Source organism: Eublepharis macularius, chromosome 4 (assembly GCF_028583425.1).
Source record: "Eublepharis macularius isolate TG4126 chromosome 4, MPM_Emac_v1.0, whole genome shotgun sequence".
Lineage (NCBI taxonomy): Eukaryota > Metazoa > Chordata > Lepidosauria > Squamata > Eublepharidae > Eublepharis > Eublepharis macularius.
In genome coordinates, this window is record NC_072793.1 from 119163403 (window position 1) to 119185011 (window position 21609).

Genomic DNA, 21609 nt, shown 5'->3' on the forward strand with positions numbered 1-21609 from the left:
GTGGGTTTCTCTGTGTAGGGAGCCCAAGACTAATTTACTTATTTCCTCAATATAAAGCCATAGCTTGCTTGCGTAGAACATTAATTCTTCCTCACAGTTTAATTAATTCAAATTATTTGCTTGGCTTTTGCATAACATGCAACTTCAACTGTGTCTCAGATGAAATAACTGATATTTCAAAAGGGCAGGTTAAGAATTAGCCAAAGGCTGGTTTACCAACCAAAGGTTGGTAAAATGTAGACATGGGGATGAATTTTCTATTAAAACGCACCTGAGAAGCCAAACGTCCTGGCCAAAGTATATAGTATTGTTTAGCCACGTGTGAGCTCTGAAGTTAAAGGTGTCTGCAGGCACAAGTATTTAAGAGTGCTTTGCCATGGATTCCTGCTACTGAGCATTTCACTGCCTCTGCAATTGTGCACTTGAAAATTGAAACAAATCTGGAAGTAAGATAAAACTTGCACCTTTCTGACTTACTCCTCAATTTTTTGCATGTTTTTATATTTGACGAATATCAAAGCTTTGACATTTGGGCTGCTAGTATTGGTCTCAAGTAGTGAAATATAAATCTGTTCAATCTTTCTAGGGTAACATGAAGGTTCTAGTGACCTATGGTGGTGATCCGATTCCTAAAAGTCCATTTACTGTGGGTGTTGCAGCTCCACTTGACCTGAGTAAAATTAAAATCAATGGCCTGGAAAATAGTAAGTGAACTGGTCTAATCTGAACCTTTTATTATATTTTATAAAGGAGCAATTGAGTACAACTCAAGCTAGGATGTAAGCTAGGATGGGTGATCCAAATGTCAATGTACCAGTAGGCATTTGAATTTAAAACCATAGCCATCTTCTTGGACAAGTGAAGGAGCATATAGTACATTAGAGTTTGATATTAAACTGTAATTGGCAAGTCTCATTTTCAGAGAGCAGTGCTTTACGTGAACATTGCTCAGTCAAGCATTGAGGATCAATTTTGACAAGATATTTTTGGCAAGTTCCCTTTAAAGCAACTATAGTGTTCTTTTTAAAGCAACTGGGGCGTTCAGTAACACTAAAACCATGTAAGGAGAAGAAGCTTTCTTTGGCAGAGTTCTGTTAAACCAGGTATCTTCTTGTTCAAAGCCCATACTCAAAAAGATGTCTGTCTACTGAAGCTACTCTTACTAACAGCATCCATGAGCTTTTTTAAAAAAATTGAAGGCTGTCTAGGGTTTATCGATCTGAGATGTCTGGAATAAGACATTATATTAATAGCTTTAGCTACTTCATTGAATAAAGTAGAAAGAACTTGCTGACACAGGCTGCTTTTGTTTCCAAAGGAGTTGAAGTAGGGAAGGATCAAGAATTTCTGGTTGACACAAAAGGAGCTGGTGGACAAGGAAAACTTGATGTGGCCATTTTCAGCCCAACCCAAAAACCTTTACCGTGCTTAGTGGAGCCAGTTGTAGGCAAAGAGTGCAGCACTGCAAAGTACATCCCAAGGGAAGAAGGCGTTTATGCAGTTGATGTAAGTTATGATGGTAATCCAGTGCCCGGAAGCCCGTTCACTGTGGAGGCTACTCTTCCACCTGATCCATCCAAGGTAAGAACATTGCTAACCCCTGGCCCATGATGTGAGCTATTGGAGTTTCTGTTGTATCGGATGGATTTATGTGTACTTTAAGAAGTTTTAATGGCTTTGATTGCTGCCTTGGGGAGGCTAAGTTGGGTGGAAAGGCAGCATAAAAATGTTCTCAATGTATATTAAATGAAATAAAACCTGCCCTCAAGTCATAGCTGAATTATGGCAACCCCTGATGGGGCTTTCATGGGTAGAGACTAACAGAAGTGGTTTGCCATTGCCCACCTCTGCAACCCTAGTCTTCTTTGGAGGTCTCCCATCCAATTACTAACCAAGGCTGACCCTGCTTAGCTTCTGAGATCAGACAATAATAGACTCTCCTGAGCTATCAGCTACTTCTAAATATAACCTTTATATATGAGATGTGGGAAGAGCTAATAATTACAGTTGGTTGCTGTTAAGTCACAACTGACTTACGGCGATCTCAGGACCATAGTGTTTTCAAGGTGAGCAGAGGTAGCTTGCCATTGCCTTCTTCTGTATAGCGTCCCATCTTCCTTGGTGGTCTCCCATCTGAGTAACTAACTGTGACCAGCCCTGCTTAGCTTCCAGGCTCTGTCGGAATCAGCCTAGTCAGTGCTTTTAGTGCATAGCTTAAGGTAGGGTAAAAGTAAGTTGATGAAACTCCTTGCTGATTACTTGTAAATTTACCAGAATGACCTCCGCTCTCTTAAACAATAGGAGAAATACAGAAATCAGCACCTTTTTTGGAGTAGTTATGGTAATGACAGAGGTCCATATTTAAGTGTGCAAGGTCATCATACAACTTAAGGTTCTCATTGATATTCCCTAGAAATTACTGCAACTTAGGCTGTGCAGCAAGAAATGTAACAAACTTTCTCACTGATTTTTTTTCTAGATAACTATGACATACACATCTCAGAAGCATATATTGTGTCATTGCCTAAAAGCCTGTAGGCTACTTCTGCACATTGAGTTTTTTTACTCATAACCAACACGCTTATTTCTTCCTTCATAGTTCCTTTTGAGATAATTTAACTGAAAATCATAGTATAACATTTTGGGTATTCAGCGTCTAACAGTGACACACATGTGAATGCTCTAGCTTGTTTCCTGAATTTGTGCTAATTAGCTGTGCCCTCTTACTGTCAAAATCAATTAGACTAATGAGAATCAATTTGAAAAGATGTGATACTTGGTTAATGAGGCTAACTATGCCATGTCAGTACCCTTTAAATAGAAAAAAGGATATTGAGCTTGAAATTTTGCTAACTTGGGGTAAACTGCCTTCAAGCTGCTTAAAGCATAGGAGTGACTGAAACTGGTTACTAGAAACATTTAAATGTATTATTCTTCTAGGTGAGAGCCTATGGTCCAGGCCTTCAAGGAGGCCTTGTAGGAAAACCGGCCGAGTTCACAATAGATACCAAAGGAGCTGGAACAGGTGGCTTAGGGTTAACAGTGGAAGGGCCATGTGAAGCCAAAATTGAATGCTCAGATAATGGGGATGGAACATGCTCGGTCTCTTACCTGCCCACTAAGCCTGGTGAATACCTTGTGAATATCCTGTTTGAAGAAGTTCATATTCCTGGCTCCCCTTTTAAAGCAGATGTTGACATTCCATTTGATCCTTCGAAAGTAGTTGCCACAGGCCCTGGACTTCAGCATGGCAAAGTAGGTGAAGCTGGTTTGCTAAATGTGGATTGCTCAGAAGCTGGGCCTGGAAAGCTGGATATGGAAGCTGTGTCTGATTCTGGTTCTAAAGCTGATGTTGAAGTTCAGGATAATAAAGATGGAACTTATGCAGTCACATATGTGCCTCTTTCTGCTGAGATGTATACACTCCGGATGAAGTATGGTGGAGAGCCAGTGCCAAATTTCCCAGCACGGGTCAAAGTTGATCCAGCTGTAGACACAAGCAAAATTCAAGTGTTTGGACCAGGAATTGAAGGAAAAGGTAGGTAGGCTTTTAATTTGTTTAAAAGCAAACTGCAAGGAGTGCTGTGAATTATAAGGTGGTGGTGGTGGTGGTGGTGATGATGATAACAATAATAACAACATTCGATTTATATACTGCCCTTCAGGACAACTTAATGCCCACTCAGAGCGGTTTACAAAGTATGCCATTATTATCCCCACAACAAAACACCCTGTGAGGTGAGTGGGGCTGAGAGAGCTCCAGAGAGCCCTGATTAGCTCAAGGTCACCCGACTGGCTTCAAGTGGAGGAGTGGGGAATCAAACCCGGCTCTCCAGATTAGAGTCCTGTGCTCTTAACCACTACATCAAACTGGCATGTATGTCACATGTGAAAATACAGGATGTATGCTTAGGTACGTGCTTTCTCCAAAGGCATCTTACACTTTTCAGAGCACTAAATTTTACAGGTTACTTCCACTTAGAGAACTGGTAGTGACTACCCTTATGTTGGTGGGGGAGGAGGTGTGCCTTGACAAATAGTGGCTGGTTGGGCACCTCTGAGAGAAGGTCTGTGGGTGATGTTTGTTTTCACAAGACTTGTACCCTTGTTGTAGTGGAGTGGCAGAACTAGTTTCAACAAATGGCACACATGTGAGCACCAAGCATGGCTCTGTTCAGTTGTTCAAAATCTTTGTTCTATAGATGTCTTCCGTGAAGCCACGACAGATTTCACTGTAGATGCCAGACCCTTAACCAAAACTGGGGGAGATCATATTGGAGCTCAAATTGTAAATCCCTCTGGAGCTTCCACAGACTGCCTCATCAAAGATAATGCTGATGGGACATATGCAGTAGAGTTCACTCCATATGAAAGAGGTAAATGTTCCTGATTTCTCATTTTTTTTAAAGGGATGGAAGGGTGGATTTCACTAAGCAGTATCACTTAACAGGTAGAAATTGGATTCTTGCTTCCTGTGCAATTCTAGACAACCTTATACTGAAGACTCTACCAGATGGGGTGAGGTCATTGATTTAAACTGATAATGTATGAAGACTAACAGCTCAAATCTCTTGGGGCAGGAAGCTCTGCTTCTAGTCTAAACTGCCTCATGGCCATTATAGCTTCAGTGCTCCAGATTAATTATCTTCCTCTTCATCTTGCAGGTCCTCACACTGTTGAAGTGACCTACGATGATGTGCCTGTTCCAAATAGTCCTTTCAAAGTTGATGTCACTGAAGGATGTCATCCTTCTCGTGTGCTGGCCGAAGGATCTGGGCTTAAAGAAGCCTTCACTGATAAACCAAATCCATTTACTGTTGTCACTCGGTAAGCATTATTTGTTGTACTGTGAGATTAAGCCATACTTGTTGATAAGTATTAAATTGGAAGAACATATTTGGAGTTGGACGTGTTGCGTCTTGTTTCAAAGTAAAGCTGCTTAATAGATAAGCCATGAGACAAGAGAGCACTCTTAATTATCACAAATGTCACTGACAAGACAGCTACTTATGATGTCTGTGCCATTTCCTGAAAGCTTTCCTTGATTTTCTTTGCATGCGGCAGACCAAAATGCCTACTTAAGGTCATTGCATGGCTTCAGCATTCTACAGAATAAGCTTAAGATGCTACCACTGAAACTCACCTGAATTAAAGATTTATACAACACTCGCCCACTGCTTAATTTTTTTTTAATCCAAATTTAATACAAGAAATGATAAAACCATACTGTACAAACAAGAAAAGGATTAAAACTAAGCCATAAAAGACATTATTAAAACCACTCTTGGCAAATTGTTAAAAACCCAAGAATTACAATAAATGAGCATTTTAACTTTGTTGCGTGGGGGGAATTACTTTCCAGATGAGATCTGGAAACCAATTTTAGATGTTTTAAACGTCAAAGAAGTAATTCCGCCCACTGCTTAATTGACAAATGTTGCCATTTAGAGGTAAAATGTGTAATCAGTTGCAGTTATAAAAGCATGCCAATATAAGCATTGTGATTTTCCTCCTTTTTTCCACAGAGGTGCTGGCATTGGCGGCCTTGGGATAACTGTTGAAGGCCCATCAGAATCCAAAATAAGCTGTAAAGATAACAAAGATGGCAGCTGTAGTGCAGAATACATTCCTTATGCTCCAGGAGATTATGATGTCAACATAACCTATGGGGGAGAACATATCCCTGGTAAGACCCGAGATCTCCTAAGGATGAATGTTAAAGGTTTGACCCATACTGTAGACTAGGAATAGGAATAGTTGGGTTTAATACGCTATACAATTATGAACCAGACTTAGAGATGCCAGCCGGTCTGTAGGAAAATTTTCTCTCCCTTTAATAGAGGCTTAATACATAGAAATAGACAGTTGAAGTTCTTTACATCCTAAACATAGATAACATCCCATTATGCCTCTATTAGAAGGACAGGGCATCTTTCTCCAGGCCAGTCTGGCAACCCTAACCAAACTGGATGACTAATAGCAAGGGAATGGTGAGAACAAAATGGAGGAAGGGGAGCACCAGCTTTAGTGTGCAGAATCTGTTGGAGGAAGGGCATGGTAAAATGTGTAGTTAAGTACAGTAGAAGAGGTAGTCTGGGGTCTGATCCCCTCATCAGGTTCAGGCACAAAGTCTAAGACTTTGTGAGACTTTCACTATCAGGTGTGAATGGAGCCTACTATTCCCAATTCTTGCCCAAATAGTAATTAGTTGGGATTCCAAAGGCTATGCAGCTGAGAGTAGCTGCTACCACTAACACTTCTCCTCTCTCGTTTCTTACATGCTACTGTTAACATTTTCTTTTGTCTGCAGGCAGTCCATTCAGAGTTCCTGTGAAAGATGTCATTGACCCGTACAAAGTGAAAGTTGCTGGGCCAGGTCTGGGAACAGCAGTTCGTGCCAAAATTCCACAGTCCTTTACTGTTGACACCAGCAAGGCTGGAATAGCACCTCTTGAGGTTATGGTGACAGGACCCAGAGGTAATGTGTTCCTTCTCTAACTTACTATTGAAGCATATTTATAAATGTACTCTTACATCAGTTTTTCACAGATTTGAAGCATATAACAACATCACTTCTGTGTACTGCTCGCTTAAAAATTCTTTAACTGGCAGAGTTAAACTAGAAGTGCCAAATGAAGTAGCACAATATGCAGTCTTGAACTAATGATGTCTTTTGGGATAATGTTGAGTCTTTGAGAATCAAGATACTTCTATCAAATGTGACCTCTGTGAACCTTGGGGGTGGGAACTGCTTTTAAAAAGCAGCAGATACTTTGGCAGATCATGAGGAACTGGATGAGGCAGTCATAGGAACATCATGTGATTAACTTGTGCTAAAATGAGAAGTAATAACCCCACTAACAAGTTTGTATTTTAAATTATGTTTTTTTTTCAGGTAGTGAGAAACAGACAGACATACTACTCCAGAAATATATGTAGGCCAAAAAGTTTAGGGCTTAAAAGAAATTAATTTGGTAAATGAGCTGTACTGTGCACTCTGCAAGATGGTAACAGGTATTTAGTACCAACTAGTTGAACCTGAACATCTATTGTAATACAGTGGCATTTTGAGATAGTAATAAAGCCTTGACAATCCTTCGTTGAGCTGGCCAGATGTTTCACAGGAGTGGATTGTGGATGAGAGCGTCATGGAGTAGGCCTGCAGGCTAAGGGAAACAAGTAGGCTGGAACAGCAGTCTGGAGGAGTGAGGGAGAGGCTGAGAGTGGGAAGAGGCACCTTTGTTATTCTGGGCAGTGTTCAATGATTTGGACTATCCAGCCAAACTGTGGCTGCAAACTGCATTCGTACACTATTCATGACAATCAACTGCAGTCATTCAGCCTTGTTCAAATGGTTAGTAGAATATCTAGTTCATTCTTTAAGAGCTGGCATGTCATTAGACTGGACAGAAAACATCAACAATGCTGTATGGAGCTAAATAAATTCTGCAAATATTTGAAGTGGAGTAGTGTCAGGCTGAATGTCTGAATTTTGCTTTCAAAGGACAGCTGTATTTAACTTACAGCATGTGTGTTTGTGGACTGGGGTCCACACCACCAAATGCATCAAGTGTCCTTAATTTGCTGCCATTTGAAGACTAGTTTTATGTGGACCCCAGTCCAAGGAAGCTTATGCTACCATACATCTGTTGGTCTTTAAGGTGTACCCCAAGATTCTCCTTTTTCCAAACATACATTGAAATGAAAGTTGCTCAGCTTGAATGTTTGATGCATCCTTTTTGATTTTGGCATGCTGTTAGTGGTCAAACACTGCAATATTTCATATTTAACATGTTGGCTTTCACGTACTGCAAGGATAGTTGGCATGCCATAGTATTTAGTCTGTCACCCAACTATTTCATGCCACCTATCGAAGAATGGTGTCAAAAGCAGAAATCAAATATTTGACGTCCGTACCAAATATTTGGCAAGTGTTCACAATGTTTAAATTAGAGTATCTGGGAGCAAATTCATCTGTTTGAGTTTTCAGTTTTCTTCAAAAGATCTGGTTAAGCGCTTGTGTCCAGAAGTTTTTCCTTGCTGAGGCAAGGAGCTAGTTCCTCAAGAGTGGGGCTGAGGGAAGCAGCATTATTTGAATCCTGGAACTGATCATTTATTGCAACGAGGGTTGCCAACTCTGGGTTGGGAAGTTCCTGGAGATCTGGGAGTACAGCCTGGAGAGGGCAGGGTTTAGGGAAGAGTCCACCCACCACAGTAGCCATTTTCACCAAGGGAACTGACTCTCTAGTCTGGGGGTAAGCTGCAATTCTCGGCCACACTGAGAGGTTGGCAACCCAAAGTGCAACACAAAGCTGGATGTGACACTTGAGACTAACATGGCTGTTGCATGTATAGCCATTTTAGCTTTGCTGTAACTATGCCAAGCTCAACATCTCTCATAAGGGGCAACTTACAAGTTCTCTTTCAGATAATTAAGTTAACAGTCTTTTGATTCTAGCTGATGAGACGGATTCCCAGTCATGGCGCAGTCCGCTGAAAGCAATTTCAGAGTTCTTTAAAGGTGACCCACAGGGTGAATCTAACGAAACAGGTTTGAACTTTCACTAATTACCTGGCTTATAAGAAATCCTCGATAAACTTTATGGCTATAAATTGCATCTGTCAGTTAAGCTTTCCTGCATGGCTGCTGCATTACTAATTTTTCAATCAAGTGCCTCTCTGCTAAAAACATGCTGTGATGTTTCCTGAGGGAGAGTCTTAGAGATATTGCCCTGTGATTTGTTACTTTCCCATTGAACTGGGGTTATCATTAGAAATAATATTGTGGGATATTTGACTTAGATATGACCCTCACCCAAGTCTGAGTGATAGCTCACAGACAAAATACTTCTTCTTTGAGAGTATCTGAATGATTCAATATTTGTTATCAGGTAACAGATCAGATTTCCAATATCATATTGTGATTGCCAAGGAAACGCTCTTTCCAGACAGGCTTTGATAACTTCTTTGCACAAATGCAGCATTCTGTTGCAACTTGTTTTTTATTTTATTTACTTTTCTTCCCAATAGGGACCCAAAGTGATTTACAACATTCTCCCCTTCCCCATTTTATCTCACAGCAGCCCTGTGAGGGAGGTTAGGCTGAAAGTATGTGACTTGCCATACCCTAGCTCATACCCTACCACAAATTTTGTTAGTCCTATAGGTGCTACTAAACTTTTGCTATTTGTCTTGTCCACAGTCACCAAGCAATCTTCGTGGCGGAGTGGGGATTCAAACTTGGGTCTTCCAGATCCTAGTTTGACACACTAACTACTGCACAACACTGATTCTCTTATTTAGTACATTTTAATTCTGGTTTTCCTCTGGAGTTCAGAGTAGCTTGCATCATTCTTCCCTTCTCTGTTTTATCCTCAAGACAAACCTATGAGATAGATTTGGTGGAGAGAAACTGATCAGGTCAAGTTCACCCAGTGAGCTTCAAGGCAGAATGGGGATTTGAACCTGGGTCATAGCCACGCAGTGTAAGGGGCCTTTATTAAAACTGTGAAAACCCTGTTAAGCTAACCCATTCCTTCAGATGACATCTTCCAACTGTCAACATTCCAAGGTTATTTCTTAACGGATGTTGTTCCTACTGGCGGTTGGGGCTTAGCTCTCATTGGCTTCTCTGCTGTTGGGTGGTGGTTACTCCTCTATCCAGCTCACATGCTTGGCTTGATTAATAAGCATTTGTTTGTGTCTCCTGACATAAATTGTGACCCTAAGTATGTCTAATCACAAGTTACGTTTTAGGTTTGTAACTAATGCTCTGGAATGACTGTAGGTATAAAGCCATATATTTTGACTTTCAGAAGTAGGCCTTATTGTTACAAATCTTGATCTAGCAGATCATGTAAAATTTAGCAGTGCATATAAAGCTTTAACGTTCTTAAATGTACTATTCAGAAAAATGTATTAGGCATAACTAAAACCACTAACTAATTTATACTAACAAGTCACAGTACTGAATTAGATGCAGAGCCTAATCTAATAGTAAAACAGCTTTCTGTCCTGATTCTGGAATCTTTTATTTCAGTATGTCCGATAAGTGACCTAAACAGCTGTCAGATTTTGAAACAATAAATTGCTCCATCCTCTCTGATAGGGGCTCTTAGCTTACAGTTATTGGAGTTGAGCCAACCAAGGAACTGCTTGAGATTTCACCTCCTAATTGGTGAGGTCACAGACTAGGAATGATTTGGATAAATTGGGTTACCTGAACAGACCGTAAGGCAGATGTTTGCACAGATTGCTTGCAAGGCTTTAAAGTGAGTGTGTGTGCACTTATACAATGTTGCTTCAACCCTGTTTCAGTGGAAATGTAGCTGAATAAGTTATTTTAAAAGTAGTCTTTCCCCCTATTTAGGCTTGGCAGAACCAGTTAATATAGTTGACAATGGTGATGGCACTCACACAGTGGCATACACACCTCTGCAAGAGGGCCCATATACCGTATCTGTAAAATATGCAAATGAAGAGATTGCTCGAAGGTAAGAATTTCTATCTGGGTTTTTGGGGGTGGGGTTGGAGAACAAAGCAGTTAAGCTTTGGAGAGATGGCCAATGGGATCCTCTGTCTCTGTTTGATTGCCTCTTTGCAACAGGATTTGGTCAGTTGCCATTGCTTTTTTCTTCCTAGTATTGGTGGGAAAGATGTAAGTTAATTTTTTTTAAAAAAGTTTAAAATGAAAAAGGTTACAAAATGCTGTGTGCTTACAGAATCATTCGAGTAAAGACACTGCCCAGTGTTTGCTTCTGCAATATAGAATGGGCCCACAGGCCTTTTACTGTCACCATCCTGATCCCTAAACACTAATAATTAACTTATGCGTTTACTAGTTAATGCCGTGTCAATGACCATCTTGGGATAAACAACATCATGTGCTTTTTGTGTAATCGTGAACATTCATCATTGTCTTGCAGTATGACATCTCTATGTAAAATGTGAATTGCTAGGTGGGAAATTCATTGCTCTCCTCTTTAATAGCCCTTTTAAAGTCAAGGTGCTTCCGACGTATGATGCCAGTAAAGTGACTGCTAATGGTCCAGGCCTTAGCTCCTATGGAATTCCAGCCAGTGTGCCTGCTGAGTTTGCGGTTGATGCTAAAGATGCAGGCCAAGGACTTCTCTCAGTAAACATAAGTGTAAGCTATATTACCTCTTCTAGCTTTTACTCTAATGTGGACATTTTCAGACAAGACAGCTCCAAGTAGTCTTGTATCAAACTATGTAGGTTATAATAGGGAAGCTAAGATACGGCTTTGTGAATTATTGTAGGAAATCATTAAAGGTTAAATAAACTTGACACAGAACAGGCAAACTTTTTCATAGGGCAGTCCTCTAAAACTTTGTTCCAAAGTATTTGTTACATTTTTTTTTTTGCCCAAACACAACAAGACTATTGTATGGCGCTCATTTTGCATTACTTTCATGCAAAACTTGTGTATCCTGATAAAGGATGATGTGGATGTGGAGTACATGGAGATTTTTTTCTTTTGAGTGTTTTATAGGTAGTAACTAGACATGAGCACGAACTGCGAAAAAACTAAACTGTGTGGTTCGTGGCGTTTTCATGAACCAGGAACCACAAACTGGGACAAGTTCACGAACCGGTTCGTGGTTTGAGCTTCGTGGGGTTTAAATGCCCCTTTCTGGCCACTTAGCAGCGGCAAAGAAAAGGGCATTTAAACCGCCAGAACAGCTGCTTGTCAGGGAGATCCCCAACAAGCAGCTGATTATTTAAATAGTGGAGCTGTTTAAATGGCCACTCGGAGCGGCGGGGAAATGGCAATTTAAACTGTGTGTGGGGCTTGGCTGGCTGGCCGAGAGTTCCCAGCTGGCCAGCCAAGCCCCACACACAGTTTAAATGGCCAGTTCCCCGCTGCTCCGAATGGTGGGGAAATGGCCATTTAAACAGTGGGGCTTGGCTGGCTGGCTGGGAACTCCTGGCAGGCCAGCCAAGCCTCACCCGCTCTTTAAAATGGGGAAATGGCCATTTAAAGAGTGAGTGAGGTTTGGCTGGGCAGCCTGGAGTTCCCAGCTGGCCAGCCAAGCCCCACCCGCAGTTTAAATGGCCATTTCCCCACTGCTGGGAGGCAGGGAAATGGCCATTTAAAGTGCGGGTGGGGCTTGGCTAGCTGGCTGGGAACTCCTGGCCGGGCAGCCAAGCCCTGCTGTTTAAATGATCAGCTGCTTATCAGGATTTCTCCCCGACAAGCAGCTGATTTGTGGGTTTAAATGCCTCTTTCCCTGCCACTTTGCAGTGGCAGGGAAAGGGGCATTACTGTTTAAAATGAACCAGTAGACCAGTTTGTGGAAACGAGCTTCCATGAACTGCTGGTTCGCGAACCACGAACCGTGCCGGTTTGTGGGTTTTTTGGTTCGTATTCTTGTTCGTGTCCATCTCTAGTAGTAACAGCCCACATCTCCGTGATCTGACACTCCAATGTAAACTTTAAAATAAGCCTCCTCTTTCTCAGCTCCAAAATCTTCTTCAGAAAGGAACATATTCATAAATATTGTCTCAAGCTTAATAACCATAATTTATCTGAAAACTCTTGTGGGACTCAGATCTTTTAGCCTACTTATTTAATTGTGGCTTCAATTCTGACACCTAGGACCAAGAAGGCAAACCAAAGAAGGTTGACATTCACAACAACAGCGATGGGACTTACATTGTAACCTACATCCCAGACAAGACTGGTCGCTATGCAGTTGGTATTAAATATGGTGGGGATGATATCCCCCTCTCTCCGTATCGAATCCGTGTTATGCCAGCAGGAGATGCTAGCAAATGCCTGGCAACAGGTATGGTCCTGCTTCCCCTTACTCTTGACTTTCCTGGCACTTCTGTAGCTACCTCAGTATTGGAATAGTACTTATAGTGGACTGCATTTAAGTGTGTTTTATCTTCAGCTTATGCATGCTGAATGCAATGCAATTAAGGGTGATCCAAGCAGTGTCTTGTGAAATGAATCTAGGTGTGCATGTTGGCAGAGTGGTACAATAGTAAGAAAGTGGGATGATTTGGGCAGAACAGAAGCTTGATTGCTTAACTAAGGCAAAATCCCTCCTTCCCTCAAGAGGTTATACTGCTTGAAATAAGCAAAAGCTGCTGAGAACAAACATGAATCTATTCTTTGCCACCCTGGTTGCTGTTTGGGGCCTGTGGCTATACGTCAGTCTTATGTAAGCATGTAGTTCAAGTAGACCAGTCTTGCTGCAAGGCATCCTGCCAGTCTGAAGTCAGAGATGACTTCTGCTGTAGTCACTGCCTGACATGAAGCTCTGCTTCAGGAACTTGTGGAGTTTATGGGAAAGCATGACCTCATGTCTTGACCAGGAAGAAGTAAAAATTTTCCTAAACTGTTTTTTTTACTAAAGTGTGGTGTCTGCATTACCTGCGTTGCCCATTACCTGTCACTTGCTCTGTGATCCTCTGTTAGCTTTAAGAACTTAAGATGGCATAAAAATTCAAAAAGAGAAAGTCACTATAGGGTGTATCCATCTTCCCTTGTGAACTCCCATGGCGGCTGCTACGGATAATAGACAATACCCTCTGCCTATAGATAAGATCTGTAATGGCCGTAAAGATGATAAACCCTGTGGGTTATGAGAAAAGGAAGGTTGGTTACTTGAGAAGTACACAAGAACTTCTACTGTACTAGTGGTTCTGATTACCAGAATATTGAGCCAGAATAAACCTCATTTATAATAATTGTCCTCCTGTAGAATAACTAGCTAATCCACTTGACTTCTGCCTTAAAATGCTTCCGGTGCCACTAGATTTACATCCTGAGGTAATCTGTAAAGGCTGTAGCAAAATTATTTGACAGTAGAAATACCCAATTCTCAAGAAATGAAAGATGACTGCTGCTGTTCAGTACCCCTCTCTTAACTTTTCCACTTTCGCTTGCAGCAAACACTTGAGCCGTAGTTTAAAATGAGGTTGCTGTGTGGGCTTGCTTGTTTACAAACATTTCAGGGCAATGTCATCCCTCTTTCAGAGGTGGGGTCATGCCTTGGCTGTGGTGTTTAGTGATGCAGTCTTCCAAAAGGAAACAGCATCCCTTTTTCTTGGCTGAGGCTATGGAAAGCTGCTCTAATCCTTGTGATGCTGATTCCCTTCCAGGTCCTGGCATTGCAGCCACTGTGAAAACTGGAGAAGAAGTTGGCTTTGTAGTAGATGCCAAGTCTGCAGGGAAGGGTAAAGTGACATGTACTGTTCTGACACCAGATGGTACAGAAGCTGAAGCAGAGGTAATTGAAAATGAAGATGGGACATATGACATTTACTACACAGCTGCTAAACCAGGAACCTATGTCATTTATGTTCGCTTTGGCGGTGTGGACATTCCAAACAGCCCCTTCACTGTCATGGTAAGAAAAATGGACTTTTAATTCTTGTTAGTAACTAGGTTTTTTGGCTGCAGGGATACCTTGAGATGTGAGATGCAAAGATCCCCCATCCCACTGTTGAGTTCATCGCTGCTGCCACAGCAGTTGCTTCTCTTGTCTCTGCTGACATTCAGCAGCACCCTTCTGTGAGCCAAACTGGCCCTGGACCAGCAGTTGCTAACTCCTATTACAGCATCATGCTCTTATAAATGATATGCAAGATGACCTATTGAACATTTGTAGGTCTTTTAGTTGGATAGACACCAGCATCAGTCTGTATCTAATTTTAATTAGGAAAGTTGTCTAACTGTATGACCCTGAACGTAATCCTGACCCTTCCAGATTACTATGCTTCAATACAGGTAGCGCTGAAACTAGAAGGGATGTTGGACCTGTAAACCAACATAAATGTGGACTGATGGAAAGTTTAGTTGGGTGTTCCCTTTAAATTAGGATTTTGAAATTGACCCAAGATTTAAATCTGGTTACTCAGAGGTACTACCTGGCAATCCTGCTACCTTTAATATATGCTGATGCTTGCCCCGCCCAGAAGGTCTGACAAGTTTGTAGAAGGAAACTATAGGGAGGAGGGGGTGGGCCATGTTGTGCATTTGAAAAGATTGCAATGGATTGTAGGGCTGATTGTTTCTTTCCCTGGGGCAGTGGATTGTTTGAAATTGGCATGCCACTGTTAGCATGGTTGCTGCCACTACATTGCACAAGGGCAAAGTACACCCCACTGTTGTCAAATTACTTAATCTGACTTGTGATATATTCTTCATAAAATATATGAAGTGGGACTTTCTTAAACTATACCTTTTGCCACTAACCAGGCGACAGATGCAGATGACGTTGCAGTATTATCTCAGGAGCCACTAAATGCAGCCTGTCCCCCTGGATTCCATCCCTGGGTACACAATTTTTTACACTTCCTTTCATGTTCCATTCAAGGAACAATCTGCCTCTTGGGATTGCTTACGCTTGCTTTCTTTTGGTCATATCTTATCATTGATCAAAATGCTACTTGTGGGATTCAGATTTGATTCAAAATCTCCTTTCATTGCTGTGCTAACAACTTCTCAAATAACTTCTAACATTGCAATCATTTAAAGGGAAATGTGGTGCTATTTCCATTTTTAAAAATGACATATCTAATCTCATGAATTGGTAAACATCATTTTCTGGACTCCAATGGGATTATTGTTGTAAAATTATTGTTGAATACAACCTTTCTGGCTGTATGTTCTGTTTTCTGTGCCACTTCAAATACAACTTTCTTCCAGGTCATGACCAATTTTAATCTTTCTTTCAGTTGGCGCTATTCTGTGTTCATACAAAGTGTGCTGCATCTTCATTATATGTTCCATTTGCATCTTTAAAAACATTCTCTTTGAACAGTATGGTTCATTTTAAAGCATGAATGTGTGTCCTATGAGAGTGAATTTCCATGTTGTTGGCCTCTGTGGTTGAACTATGTCTGTCTTTTGGATGCAGCTCCCGAACTGTTCAAATTAGTCAAGCACAGATTACTTCCTACTTGTGTCACTTCATGCATTCTAACTTTTCTGTTTTAGGTCACAGAAGAACCATATGTTCCTGGTGACATGAACGGTGTAGGGTTTAAGCCCTTTGATATGGTCATTCCTTTTGCAGTAAGAAAAGGAGAAATAACAGGTAAATAACTTTCAGCCTACAGTTCTATAGAACTTTTATTTTCCCCACCATGCTTTCCATAGAGGAATTTTATTTTAATCATATAAAAGAAATAAGTTGATTTATTATTGACTATTCTCCGATAAGCCTCCACTACTGTGTGGCCCAAGTAAAATTAGGGAGGAGTACTCTTGGTGTAGATGCTATTGGTCATTTGTCCCAGAGCAGAATAAAGTATGCCTTCGTCATAGAACTAAGTCCAGAACATCTGTTCTGACAAGTACCTTCAAGAGCACTCTAAATCCACCGTAATTGGCTGCGGGAAGGTTGGATCAGTTAGGCACAATCAAAAGGTGATTTCTATGACTGCATGGCTGGAATAACAGTGTGGTTTCGGAGCAGCTCTTGAATAAGCCAAAGAATTTCTGCATGTCCATGGGGCTGTATGCGGATGGATGGATGATTTCTATTAATCTTGCCTTTGAGCTGTGCCCCCTGTACTGTATCTTAAGCATCTCATGACCCTTGCAAGCAGTTTTTCAGGGGCTGCAGGAGGAAGAGCAAGGTGGAAAGATTCAGGAGTTCTCTGGATTCATCCCTGAAATACCCTGATCTTGCTTGTGTCTTTATCTTGAAACACGTGGCCTATGTAAAAACTGCAAGTTATGGTCTCTACATAAAGAATACATGTTTTTGTAAAACCCAGGGCTTAGAGGAGGCAGAACATTATGCAAATACCTTGAGTGACATGCTGGGCTATCCTCTTGCCCTGTTTGCATACACATCTGCTGAGCAGTGTTTGAGAGAAGGACTATGACATTACCATACAAGATCCATTATGGAAATGCTGAAAGGGATGACCTTGCTTTTGAGAAGTAGTGCTAAGCATTTCAATGTAATTTTCCTATTATTTCAGGGGAAGTTCACATGCCTTCAGGGAAGACTGCTACCCCAGAAATTGTGGATAACAAGGATGGCACAGTAACAGTCAGATATGCTCCTGTTGAGGTTGGGTTGCATGAAATGCATATCAAATACATAGGTAACCATATTCCAGGTGAGTGTGAACTGGTTCTAATAAACACTTGCATTGCAGGAATGATTCAGCTGTCCTTTTTAAATCTGTGCACATATCACAGCCTTTGATAATGGCTATGTCAATCCAGTGATTTGTGCTGGTTTGCCTTATGTGGCTTAATAAACCTTGTAAAACAGGAATGAAGATGGTAAGAATTTGTACTGAGTTTTACAGCCTGTGCCAGATTTAAAATGGACTTGGCCAGTTCTGTGGCCTTTCCAGTATGATCAAAATGAAACCTGTAATTAAGTTAGATACTATTTGCAAGCTGAATAAAAAAAGTTATGTGGCATGTATAATATATTAGGTCTTCGTCCCCAAGTTGTAATCTGTGAAAAAGTATCAAAGTGTAAATGATGAAGCACAACTTCGTAACAGGATGATCACCTTTGACTATTTGCATCATATCATTTTGCTTGCTTGCATCCCCACTTCATGGGAACATGTAAGAATAAATAAAATCTTTTTACTCCCCACCGCTTCCTTTTAACTTAGCCTTACTGGATAGTTTGGGGGTTGCTCTTTAGAAGTTGGTTAAATTTTTAAAGATTTGTGGTCTGGGAGAAATACTAACTAGGACAAATTTTGCATACAGTCTCATGGTTTATGGATACAGGTATAACTGAGGCTTCTTCATGCACTTCTGCATGCTAGTGCTTCATGAGCTAATGTTAGGGTACATCTTTTTATGGGTAAAGTAGGACTGTGCTAAGGAGAGGGCTTCTGCTTTCCCCGCCATGGTGTCCCTTAATCCTGTACACAGGTAGTGATCCGATATGGGTTGAAGTAAGTTCCATTATCTAGACTCCTTATATTAGCATTGTTGGAAGAATGGTTGGTTCCTGAAACGAAAGTCATCTGGATGGGGCTCTTTGTTGGCTTTCCGCTTTGGACCAGGACTCATTTAGTGATGTGAGTTTTGAAGCCTGGGGCAGAGCCTGAAATAAAAGTACCGCTTATGCCTCAACCACAACAAACAGGGCCAATGGACAGGGATAGAGGCCAAAGATCTTCTCTAATGCTGCCTCCCAGCACTGGTATTCAAAGGTTATCTGCCTCTGTATAGGAAATTCCCTTCATTCACCATTGTAGTAGCCAATGATGGACCCATGTTCCCTGAATCTTTCTAACCCCTATTTAAAGCCATTTTTCAAGCAAACTTCACCAAATTGCAGAAGATATACTCTTGTCCTTTAAAGACCCCCCCCCCAAGTTTCAGTAAGATTGGACCTCAGGGGCCAGTTCACTGGGCCCTTGAACAAGATGCCCCCAGTCATTCCATTGTTTCCTATGGGGAAAAAGTCAAAGCTGTCTTCCATTGCAAAAACACACTGTTAAGATTTTTTTGTTTCAGTGGGCATCACCATACATTGAACTTTATTTGCTACATTGTTGACCACTGGTCCAGTTTAGAGATACTATTTGAGAGATTCATGAGCTGCAGGACCCTTTATATTGGCATGACTGTTGGATTTAAAGCTTCCTTCTTGTAGGAAGCAACAAAGCTGGAGTGATGGCTTCCCAAATATGTAGATGTACAGTACTAGACTATAGGACAAGCCTTCAGCTATGAGAGAATTGACTATTAAGAACCTTAAGGCATGCTCACTAAGTATGCGCATTCAGCAGCAGCAGTAGAAGTTTTGCTGCATAGGAGGGAATAGATGACTGACATGAGGTGCATTAAACTTCACCTAGGAAAACACTGAAATGAGAGGCAATGTGTGTATAGTGGTCAGAGTGTTAGACTCAGATCTGGGAGACCCAGGTTTGAATCCCCACTCTGCTATGGAAGCTTGCTGAGTGACCTTGGGCCAGTCACATGTTCTCAGCTCAACCTACCCCACAAGCTTTTTGTGAGGGTAAAATGGAGGTGAGCAGAATGCGAGCTGCTCTGGATTCCCATTGGGGAAAGATGTGGCATATAAATGAAGAAAATAGAATTAGTTGAGCAAACTGAACAGTATGCAGCAAAGCATACCAAAAATCTTACACCGTGTGTGTGCGTGCGTGTGCACGTTTGCATGCATGCATGCAGTGGCTTATAAAAATCTCTTGGACTTACTGCATGCTAAAGGGACAAGGAATTCAAGTTGAATACCAAATATCTAAGTTAATACCAAATATCTAAGTTACAAATAAACCTTTGAATACAATGAAAACATACTCATATTCTCTTCATATTTCAAGAGTTTTTATACAAATCAGCTAAAACATTAAAATACCCCACCTTAAAGCGCTTTTTCTTATTCTCTCTGGTACCTTCACAGAAAGCCCCCTACAGTTCTATGTGAACTATCCCAACAGTGGAAATGTGACTGCTTATGGACCTGGTCTTGTCTATGGTGTAAGCAACAAGCCTGCGACTTTCACCATAGTCACAGAAGATGCTGGTGAGGGTAAGTGTCTAGTCACTAATGCTCAATCCATTTAGGTTGACGTGAATGTCACGACTTCAGGTGAAAGTTACTTTTCAAGTAAACATGCTTCAAATTACAGGCCAAATATCTTAGACTGTAGTGAGGTGGCTAGAACTGATTATAAATCTTTTGCTGCAACTTCAGTGGCGCACAAACATGTTAAAAACGATCCTTGATTTTAGTTGTGCTTTATTTGCAGCACAATACTAGGCAAAATGAGGCATGCCTAACTCATATGCCTGAGCTGTATTTCTGTAGCACTTCTTGGCATTACATCCTGTATTGCAGCTGTTCCATCCAACGCCACAATGGCCCATGAAGTTGGAAGGCTTTCCCAAAACCACAGAGTAAGTTTCATGGCCAAGCATGTATTGTATGTGGGGTTCCCTCATCCAAATACATAAAAAGCTCTTGCTGCTGCTCAGCATCCTAGGTGAAATATATTTTCATTTTGATACAAAGCTTATCAGACTGATTTTCTTTAAGTGACTTGCTTATTCTCTGAAGAGCATTTTAGGACATCATATTCTATGTATGCAAATCATTAATATTTCCTACGTGTGGAAGGCAAGCCTTACTGCTCTTTACAGAACTGTCCCACACATCTGGAGCAACAAATAGTTCTTAATCTAAACACTAAATTGGGTATGGAACACACAAACACACATGAAACGACCTTATACTGAATCAGACCATAGGGTCATCCAGGTCAGTGTGGCAATGGCTTTCCAGGTCTCAGGCAGAGGTCTTTCTTATCACCTGCTGCCTGAGCCTTTTAACTGGTTGCCAGGGACTGAACCTGGAACCTTCTGCAAAGCAAAGAGATGCTCCACCTCTGAGCCATGGCCCCTCCCCAAACATCTCTGACAACCTCTGAAAATGTAAGTTGAAAAACGTTCAATAGCGTGCTTCCATTTTGACAGGTGGCTTGGACTTGGCAATTGAAGGGCCTTCAAAAGCTGAGATTAGTTGTATTGATAACAAGGATGGCACCTGTACAGTCACCTACCTGCCGACACTTCCAGGAAACTACAGCATATTGGTCAAGTACAATGATAAACACATCCCAGGAAGCCCTTTTACTGCCAAAATCACAGGCAAGTGGAACATGTAACATTGACTTTTTGTTGTTAAAAGGAAGATTAAGAACTTGAATTTTGAAATCTGGCATATCATAACAGTTTCACACAGAAAATATTTCATATTCAAATTGAGGGTTTATAGTGACTTCATGGAGAAGTAAATTTCAAGGCATATGTTCTGTCTGACTTCAAGATCTGACTGTGTAGCTTTGATTTAATACAAATCCTGCCAGAAAGAAAAGGTCTTTGTTTTTACCAAGTTAATATAAGGCCTGCCTATTTAGCTTTCTGGTTTCTTAAAGTGCAGATTCCTGTGTGGGAACCATGAGAGTAGAATGTCATGGCAGTTTACAAGGGGACATGCATGTTCATAGAGTTGGAAGGGGCCTTACAGAACATCTAGTCCAATCATCTGCCCAATGCAGAAACAGCTTAAAGCATCCTTGAGAAATACTCATCCAACCTCTTCTTGAAGACTGCCAGTGAAGGGGAGCCCGCTACATCCCTAGGCAGCTGATTCCACTGCTGAATTGTGCTTAATGTGAAGAAGTTTTCCTGATGTCCAGCTGGTACCTTCCCTCCTGTAGTTTAAACCCACTGTTTCGAGTCCTTCCTCTGTTGCCAACAGGATCGGCTCCCTTTCCTTCCCTAAAAGCAACAGCCTTCTAAAGAGAGCAATCATTTCTCCCCTCAATCTCCTCTGCTCCAAACTGGACATTCCCAAGTCCCGGCTTATAGAGCTTGGTCTCCAGGCCCCTGATCATCCTGGTTGTTTTCTTCTGCACCCATTCCAGTTTGTCCACATCCTTTTTGAGACAAGGCCTCCAGAACTAAACACAATACTCCAGATGGGTTGCCTGAATCTGTGATTTTTCAGTGTTTTGTCTCCATAAATTGAACAGCTGCTTACGTTTTCAGAAAAATGTTGATCATCTTGCAGTGAACAAATAGCTGTTGGAAGGCTGTTGTTCTAATAC

At 41.3% G+C, this 21609-nt stretch overlaps 1 protein-coding gene across 2 annotated transcripts in view; it reads left to right on the plus strand.

Annotated features, from left to right (window-relative positions):
• FLNB (filamin B) overlaps nt 1-21609 on the plus strand; it is a 91634-nt gene that overhangs the window by 56209 nt on the left and 13816 nt on the right. Inside the window, exons 19-34 of one of the 2 annotated variants that reach the window (XM_054976979.1) lie at nt 587-704; nt 1319-1581; nt 2941-3538; nt 4203-4376; nt 4665-4827; nt 5526-5686; nt 6311-6478; nt 10370-10493; nt 10990-11146; nt 12620-12809; nt 14134-14381; nt 15233-15310; nt 15974-16073; nt 16969-17109; nt 19401-19529; nt 20474-20647. In XM_054976979.1, coding sequence (XP_054832954.1) covers nt 587-704; nt 1319-1581; nt 2941-3538; nt 4203-4376; nt 4665-4827; nt 5526-5686; nt 6311-6478; nt 10370-10493; nt 10990-11146; nt 12620-12809; nt 14134-14381; nt 15233-15310; nt 15974-16073; nt 16969-17109; nt 19401-19529; nt 20474-20647 — 2986 coding nt within the window. The remainder of the gene's footprint in view (nt 1-586; nt 705-1318; nt 1582-2940; nt 3539-4202; nt 4377-4664; nt 4828-5525; nt 5687-6310; nt 6479-10369; nt 10494-10989; nt 11147-12619; nt 12810-14133; nt 14382-15232; nt 15311-15973; nt 16074-16968; nt 17110-19400; nt 19530-20473; nt 20648-21609) is intronic. The other variant, XM_054976980.1, reaches the window with a different exon arrangement.